General features: G+C 38.7%; 2 protein-coding genes across 2 annotated transcripts; both read right to left on the bottom strand.

Moving 5' to 3' along the window:
* Positions 1-883: 883 nt before the first annotated feature.
* LOC138819512 (trace amine-associated receptor 8b) lies at positions 884-1918 on the bottom strand. Its single transcript, XM_070011047.1, has one exon. It carries the CDS (start codon positions 1916-1918, stop codon positions 884-886), a length of 1035 nt encoding a protein of 344 aa, XP_069867148.1.
* A 6220-nt stretch (positions 1919-8138) lies between these two features.
* On the bottom strand, positions 8139-9170 carry LOC138819492 (trace amine-associated receptor 7a). Its single transcript, XM_070011021.1, has one exon. It carries the CDS (start codon positions 9168-9170, stop codon positions 8139-8141), a length of 1032 nt encoding a protein of 343 aa, XP_069867122.1.
* Between the last annotated feature and the right edge of the window lie 396 nt (positions 9171-9566).

Consider the following 9566-nt stretch of genomic DNA (forward strand, 5'->3'; position numbering starts at 1 on the left):
ATTGTCCATTTGCAAATTTTTTGAATAGTGTCTGTCATTACTACATGATCCCAAGGCTTTGTTGGTCTCACATTAATATGTGAACATTGCAAGAATCCTGCTTGCCAATAAACAAAAAACACTAACTTGCTTTCAAGACACTTAAGATACACAAACATTGACAGAGGGGAAGGACACACACTGAAGAGCAATGACAAACAGCCTCACTGATAGTATTGTCATTGTGTCACCCAAATTTAAATGTTGAAGTCCAAACCACAAGGACTGTAGACTTTAAAGAAGTAATTAATTTATAATGAAGCATTTGGGTTGGGCCAGAATCTAAAATGACATGTGAGTTAGTAAAAGGAGATGACCAGGACACTGGTCAGATAGTGAGGAAGATAATAGAAGAGACACCAGTAAGCCTAACAGAGAAAACTAGTCGTTTAGAGAAAGCTTTGCAGGTCCTTTCATGGTTGAAATGTACCCTGGACAACTGTGAGAAAATGCATTTCTGGAATTCAAGCCGCAAAGTGTGGCATTTTGTTAAGGTAGCACAAGCAAACTAGTGAAGTATTTCACAAGAAAAAAAAGTAAACCATGTGTAACTAAGGCACTGAAAGAAATCAATGCATGTAGCAAGGATATATATATATATATATATATATATATATATATATATATATATAACTTTGATACATATGACATAAGTAAACAATTTTTAAATTTTGTTTTAGTGCAGCAAATATTCATACATTTAATTATTTAATTTCCTTATAATTGTATGGTCTTTAAAATGGTTAAAATTCAGAATTTTAAAAACATTTACACATTTAATTTCTTATACTTAAACACAGATTCCTTAATTTGAAAATAAATTATTCTCTAGTAGTGCTCCCATTTATTCTGAAAATAAATTCATGGTTGATGAACTATTCTTGAAAATTTCTCCTTTTAAAATAAGTTTTATGGCTTTCTGAAACCAAGGATAAAATACAGCATAAACTAAAGGATTCAGGGCTGAGTTGTAGTAAGCAGTCCAGCAACAAATTTCATAAATAAAGGCAGGGGTGATGAATCCCATATAAGCATCAACTAATGTATCAATTGTATATGGTAGCCAGGAGACCATAAAGGCTACCACCGTGACCCCCAGAGTTTTGGCTGCTTTTCTCTCCCTCTTGGCCACTCTGGTTTTGTAACTTTCTGAGGATGATTCTGCTTTGCTACTACCCACAGTACTTTCAATTTTTATAGCTTGTTGTTTAGCTACCAAAAAAATCTTAGTATAAACAATGATCATAACGAGGGTGGGTATAAAAAACAGCAGAGAATGTACCAAAACCCAGTCCTGATTGAGGACTACTTGGCAGCCACCTACACAATTGAGGGCAGTTACCAAACTTTCCATCCCATCGTCACTGATGCCTGTGTAGAACACGGCGCCGCTGTACAGCAGGGGCAGGATCCAGGAGATGCCGATGCAAACTCCTGATACGGACACTGTGAACTTGGTGGGATAGATCAGAGGGTCCGAGACGGCGATGTACCTGTCGACGGAGATGAAGCACAGGTGGAAGAGAGATGAGTAGCAAAACGCCACATCGCAGCAACTGTGAATGGTGCAAAACTGGGCTCCAAAGTACCAGCAGCTCTCTACAGACCTGACCATGCTGAAGGGCATCACAGTCAGTCCCACCAAGAAGTCAGCACAGGCCAGAGAGGCGATGAGGAAATTGGCTGGGGAATGCAGCTGCTTGAAGTGAAGGATGGAAGTCATCACCAGGAGGTTCCCACACACTGCCAGCACAGCCCCAAAGCCAAACACCAAGTAGAGGATCACCCTTGGCCCAGGTGAGTATGGAGTCTTGATGCAGGATCCATTCACATGGTCATAGCAGAACTCCAGCCCTGGCTGGGAGACATTGCTGCTCATGCTTCTGCTGGTGGAAGCTTGCTTATTTCTGCCCTTGCTTTTGGTAGACAGTAATTGCTTTGAGTTCTAACAATCAAGAAGAAAAATCATACCATACAAACTAGCTGATTATCTATTTTTAGATATTGCTTAAATTATACCCTTTGAACAGTGTAATTAATAAATCATAGAAAACCACAGGAAATTATGGTCTGTATCCTTAATCACATAGTCTGTTTAGCAAGGAAAATCTATAGTGACATTTCATCTCTCTGGACATCTATAAAGCTGGATAATTCCGGTGATTGTATTTCAATACCTGGTTGTTTTCTTTTGCACGCATTTTCTTTGCAAAGGATAATCCCAAGTAAATAAATATTGAGAAGTCCACCGATTAATAGGCTCCTGCATTCTAGGATGTTTTCGGAAAGCAGCCAAAGCATTTCACCCTTTATACATTCCTCCCAAGGAGTCCCTACAGTGTGAGGTGTGAATCATGGAAGGAAACTTACTTTGCATAATTACAATTAATGAATCTTCAATACAACATGATTTTCTTTGCTCAGTTACTTTGTAGAGCACTTGTGCTTTTCATTATCAAGACATTTATTCCCAAATGTGCTGCAAGTGTACATTGCCCAATCCCTATTTTCTGACTGCCTATGTAATCTGCAAGTCCTGATACAAAATGAAAATGAGGAAAGGGTGAGGCCTTTGTTCAAAAATAAAGGGAAAAAATGTTATGAAAGGTTGTAAAATACCAAACCTCTTCTTTTTACTATCTCAGTTGACAAGCTGTGCATTGGTATTTGCTACATAGAATGACACTTCTTATTTATTTATTATTTATTTTGGGGCTGGTACTGGAGGTTGGACATAGTGCTTTGTTTTGTTGCTTGTCTCTTTTGCTCTGGGATTGAGCTCTACCACTTTAGCCACATCTCCACCTCTGTGTTTTTACTGGTTAATTGGACATCACATTCTCTCATAGTTGTCTGACTGTGATGGCTTTGAACAGTTTTTACTATCTCATTTGACAAGCTGTGTCATTTGCTACATAGCATCACACTTCTTATTTATTTATATTATTTATTTTTGTGCAGGTACTGGAGTTTGGACATGGTTACTTGTTTTGTTGCTTGTCTCTTTTGCTCTGGGATTGAACTCTACCACTTTAGCCACCTCTAAGTTTTTTGTTTGTTTGTTTTGGGTCCGGTTGTGGGGCCTGAACTCTGGGCCTGGGCACTGTCCCTCAGCTCTTCAGCTCAAGGCTAACGTTCTACCACTTGAGCCACAGTGCCACTTCCGGGTTTTTTCTTTTTGCTTATGTGGTGCTGAGGAATTGAACCCAGGGCCTCACGCATGCAAGGCAAGTGCTCTACCACTAGCCACCTTCCCAGCACCCACCTCTGAGTTTTTACTAGTTAATTGGACATAACATTCTGTCATGGCTTTGTACAGTTGTCATCAGTCATAGCCTCTTGATTAGCTAGTATTAAAGCATGAGAATGTGGCACTCAGGTAACATTTCACTTCTTAATAGATTTTTCACTGGCTAAGGAAAGACTCTTCCAGCCCTCTGTCCTCTGTCTTGCAGCTCAGCCTTCTCTGAACTACCCACTGCAGGTTCTCCTCCCCACCTGCTGAATCAATGAGGCTTGGAACAAATAGAGAGGATGGATTTGACTCACACAGTAACTCTTGCTATTGGCCTGCCTCACCCATACACATCTGGGGGATTACAATGTCCATGGGATTATAATGTCCACCCCATATCTGGTCTGGTCTCTATGTAGCTTATAGGTATGCTGTGAATTGACTGTTGGGGTATGATGTCAACAACCTATACCTGGCTCCAAGACTAAGGGCAGGAAAAGATAGGAAGGCAGGTGGTCAGACGGCAGGTGGGAGGGAAAAATCTGAATGAAGTCCAAGATGCCAGGGTTTGAAGAAGCAGATGACTAAATCTTGGGCAGGAGAAGACAAGATGGAATTCAAAACGTCAATTGATTCAAAGTCTCAAGCATCTAGTACATAATCTATGGCCCTTCTCGACTTTATTTTTAAAAACTCAACTTCGAAGATAAAATATTAAGAAATTCAAATTTAGAAATTCAGGTACCCAAACTGTAATTTCAGTGCCCAATGTAACTGCATTGATTGCAAGAACCTGGTCTGTTATCCTACCTCTATCACGTGAGATATTTAATTCTCTCCAAGAACAACCTGCGTGGTTTTGATTACAAAATGACCAGTAGAGTAGAGAAGGTGGGGGAATCTGAGAGCTAAGTCGTTTTGACAAGAACAGTCTTTCCTGGGCCAGAGTGATATGCCAGTGGTATCTAATAAACTTCGGAAGCTGGAGAGGGAGATTAAGGCATGAAGACCTATAAAGAAAGGTCTGAAGTTCTAAGAAAGGATTTCTAGTCTTAGACAACAGCTACCTTTGATTGTATAAAGTAGCTGTGGATTAGGAGATGGCTACAATGTTTTTTCCCATATCAGTATAAAAATAGAACATCAACCTGCCATTTAAGATAAAGATATTAAATGTATGTTGGCATAACTGGAGCTTCCATGTACTTCAGGTTGACTACGCTGTTTGAAAGCAACTCTCTACCATTGTTGCCTAGTAACCCAGTGGTGATGAAGCCTAAGGAGTTTGTGAGGATCATACCGATTTGATCAAGGTCATGGTTCAATACAAAGCAGGAGCCTTTAAGCTAAACACTGAGTAAAGGATCATCTTGGGTCCAGGCAAGTAGGGAGACTTGATACAGGATCTATTCACATTGTCATAGCAAATTCCAACCCTGGCTGGGAGGCATTGCTGCTCATGTTTCTGCTGCTGGAGGCTTGCTTATGTTACAGACAAATACTTTTAAATTCTAACAAGTCAGATGTGGTTCAAAGCAGAAATCACCTGACATACATATTTCTTTTCCAATGTTGTTCACAAGATCATCTTCAGTAAATAATTTGTGATTTTAACACCAAGACACAATACCCAGGAAAACTTCTAGTTCTTGCATCATCTAAAGTTTTCAGTGTCACGTCTGCACTTGTCCCTTAGCTTACAGGTTGTTACCTCCTCAAAGACGCACTTAAAAAGTTCACTAAGTAGTAAGCCATCTCCCCAGTGACTGAGTGTGAAATATTCCTCATTATGAGGATGGATGTGATAATGATGTCCTGTGATCAGGGCAGTGTCAAACTCAGAAGACTTAATGAAAGGAAAGGGAGAAACATTGTGTATTCTATGAATAATCAACAGTTGGTGTTAACAAACCCAAGGCAGGGTCTAAGTGTTAAAACAGTAAGTGAAGATTGATGGGTGCTGATTACAGGCAAGCCAGTTGTCTGAGTAATCATCTGAGAAACACTTTATGTTCATGAAAAAGAACCAGTTCTCAACTTGATTCATTTCATAATCCATTTGCATTGGCCAAGTGGTTTATAGAAATAGTGCTAATGAACTATAAAATACTTAGAGCTGAATGAAGAATAATGTGATATTATGTTTGCACCAATCACAGATAATAAATATTCTGTAGCAAATCTTCCCTTCTTGTATGCTGGTTATATCTCAAGCAGAGCTCACACTGTCAAGTCACTCTGAAAGTTGACTACTTAAATTTTGTTCATCTCCAGTTAAAATCTTTGGCCAATATCTGAATGCCCCAGTCCTCCTTGACTCTTGTGGTATCAAGTTTAACTTCAAAAAGCTTAATTTAGAAAAAAAAAGTCTGTTTACTCTGTCCTCTTTTTCTGTTTCTATTCTCCAAGGAGAAGAGGAGCTAAAACTGAGCAAAGTAATTGTGGGGTGTGTGTGTGTGTGTGTGTGTGTGTGTGTGTATGCTGGTCCTGAGCTTGGGCACTCAGGGCTTGGGCACTGTCCAGGTAGGCTAGTGTTCTACCACTTCAGCTATTATGACTCTACTGCGGTATTTTTTGAAAATGAATGGGAAATAATAGTCTCATGGATTTTCCTGCTCTGTTTAGCTTTGAACTACAATCCTCAGATCTCAGCCAAGGATTATAGGCATGAGCCACCAGAGTCCAGTGAACAAAATAATTTTATATAAAATTAGTTTCTGCTTGCAGCCATCACACAATGGATTGGTAGTCTTATATTTTGTGAGTCTTACATCATAGTCTAATGGTTGGATGGTAAGGATAATACATGAATTATTTGTTTGAATCCAGAAGCTTTACAATGTTAACTAGATATCTTGATTTGATTTTTAGCTACATTGTCATTAAAATGAAGACGTATGACTATTACACACCTCATAGCACAGGATTAGGAAAACTTGTTCTTGCTGAAAACAATAGAGATGAAAGAAATCAATGGTCTTTAATGACAGAACTGAAGAATTACAAATAGAGGCCTCTAAAACATCAAGAGTACCTTTAATCTTTTGCAGACTACACAAACATGTAGAGTTTATAGTAATTACTTTAAAATCAGAGACAATATGATACCTATAGAAATATTTCTTATTTTAACACATTTAGTCATAAAAGAGGAAAACATTTGAATCGTGAATAATATTGATGTATATCAAACAGAAATTAGATAAAAATAGCAAAGACATTTTGATATATGTCTGCTCCTTTCTCAAAGATATAATGTTCTGTTTTTAAAAATTTGATACCTCATTGAGTCAGATAAATGATCCTATAACCCAGTTTAGTCACTTTGTTCAAGAAACATACTGTCCTCTAGTTTACCACTCAGAGAAATTCATGTCTGAAATACATGACTGGACTTATCTGTGGTGAAATGCACAACTATTCAGTTTCTTTGTATTCTTTTTATATGATTAAATACTTTTTATTGTTATTATAAAGATGATGTACAGGGGCTGGGAAGGTGGCTCAGTGGTAGAGCGCTTGCCTTGCATGCATGAAGCCCTGGGTACGATTCCTCAGCACCACATAAGCAAAAAGAAAAAAGCCAGAAGTGGCGCTGTGGCTCAAGTGGTAGAGCGCTAGCCTTGAGCTGAAGAGCTGAGGGACAGCGCCCAGGCCCAGAGTTCAGGCCCCACGACCGGACCCCCCTTCCCCAAAAAAGATGATGTCCAGAGGGATTACCATTTCATGTAAGGTAATGAATGTATTTCTTTTTGGAGAATGTCACCTCTTCCTTTACTCTCTTGCAGGTTTTCCCAGCTGTCCTTATGCACAAGTTGTGTAGTTCATTTCCAACATATTGTCTACCAAAAACCACCTATTTCTGTTTCCTATAGAAATTAATATTGGGACGCTAGTGAAAAATGTTTCCTATTTTGGTGGTAGCTTATATTTACCTCTTTATCTCAATGTTTGTCCATATTCAAGCATATTTAAATTAATATTTCATGTGTATGTTTGAAAACTTGTATAAAATTTTAGAATAATTCACAAACTAAGTGAATAATAAGCTTAGGAATAATGTAAAATGATGAGTGACAATTACAAAATGCCTGAAATAACAGAAGTACCTTAAAAAGTTCCTGCACTTCAGTGTGATTTTTCCTATGAATTTGCTTACTCATCAGAAAGTACTTTTATTAAATGAACAAATGTTATTTGTGACACAAACACTATATTCCTTTATAAGCAATTGAACTGATGTTAGCTAACAGATATATCTGTTTCTCTGGATTCTGAAATAGCATTTTCACTAAACCAACCTAGTTATCACATAGTATAGACTCACGTACTCTGGACAAAGAATCAGTACCTTTTAAAGCTTCTGTTAGATTAGAAGAAAATTACAAAGGAACAGAGACAATATACATATATGTTTTCAACACACATATAGGTATGTGTATACATATATATATATACACATATATATGTGTTGAACGAATTCAAAGTTATAAAAGCTATGAATCAGAATTTTAACATTTTCCACAGAATATCCTTTACTTACATTATTTTAAATTGTTTCAAGGATGCATAAGGAAAAGGATAACAGCTAGAGATATAAGGCACCACAGAGAAAATGAAGTAGCCCAATACCATGGAGATAAATAGCAACGTTTGGCTCCAAGTCCTCTTGCTTCAATTATGATTAGAATTTAATTTATATCTACCAAAGTAAATTGTATCTAACTTTAAATATTGAGAACTAAGTTGAAATGTGGCTCAATAATGTTACATTAGAGGATCTTCCACATGTATTTGTTAATTCTTTTCCTGAATACATGTATTTGAACATGTGTATTTGAACTCTCTCATTTAAAACAAAAGCCTACTCAGGAAACAAGTTTATGGATGAAGAATCTCCTTGCAAGATCCTGCCACTGACAATCAGTCTGATGGCTTTCCGAAACCAAGGATAAAAGAAAGCATAAATCAAAGGGTTCATGGCTGAGTTGTAGTAAGCAACCCAAACGAGTATTTCATACACATATGTAGGCGTGATGAAACCCAGGAAGGCATCAATGATGGAATCAATGAAGTACGGCAGCCATGAAATCAGAAAAGCCACCACTGCGATTCCCAGCGTCTTGGCTGCTTTCCTCTCCCGCTTGGCTACTCTGTCTTTGTAGCTGTCTGAGGACACTGTGGTCTGGTTGCTCATGCTCTCAATTCTCCTCGCCTGTTGTCTGGCAATGAGGAAAATCTTGGAGTAAACAGAAATCATCACAAGAGTAGGAATGAGAAAGAGTAGAAAATTGATCAGGACCCAATTTTGATTCACTGCGACTTGACAGCCCCCCACACACGTGAGGGCACTGACCAGATCCTCCAGCCCAACTTCATTTGCCCCTGTGTAAAGAAGGGAAAAGCTGTATGTGATGGACAGGAGCCAGGAGAAGGCGATGCAAGCACCAGAGACAGACACAGTGAACCTGACTGGGTAGATGAGGGGGTCAGCGACAGCCAGGTATCTATCAACAGAGATAAAGCACAAGTGGAAGATAGAAGCATAGCAGAATGACCCTTCAAAACAAGAATGGAATCTACAGAAACTGTCTCCAAAGTACCAGCAGCTCTCCACAGACCTGACCATACTGAAGGGCATCACAGACAATCCCACCAAGAAGTCAGCACAGGCCAGAGAGGCAATGAGGAAATTGGCTGGAGAATGCAGTTGCTTGAAGTGAAGGATGGAAGTCATCACCAGTAGGTTGCCACACACAGCCAGGGCAGCCCCCAAGCCAAACAGTGCATAGAGAAGCAGGCGGGGTCCTGGGGCATAGGAGGTTTTGATGCAGGATCCATTCACATTCTCATAGCACAGCTGGACAGCTGCAGGCAGGCTCAGATCACTTCTCATGTTCGCCAGCTTTGTTTCCCCAGAAGACTGTCATTTGCTGTGTGAAATATACGATCCAAAGAAAAGATATGAATATGTCAGTAGTTGCAACCATAATTCCCTTTTCCTTTTCCTTACAAATCCCTGTTCCTTGTTCCCATGTATAGAAATTTTCATATCTTCTTCTTGTTAAATTATTTCTTTCCAACCTCACAAAAAAGACACATCCATTATTGTACAAAATGTTGTCTTTCTATTTAAGATGGGTCTACATTACCTATTTCTTTAAGTCAGAGAAGTGTTAGTTTTCAAAAGCAGTGGTTTATTCTCTAATGCCTGGTTGAATACCACCTTTTATTAGCATTCTTATTCCAATTTAACAAACCTAACCTAATCCCTAAAGCACTCTTTTTCCCT

This window comes from Dipodomys merriami, unplaced genomic scaffold, assembly GCF_024711535.1.
Source record: "Dipodomys merriami isolate MVZ:Mamm:240054 unplaced genomic scaffold, mDipMer1.0.p SCAF_8, whole genome shotgun sequence".
Taxonomy (NCBI): Eukaryota; Metazoa; Chordata; class Mammalia; order Rodentia; family Heteromyidae; genus Dipodomys; species Dipodomys merriami.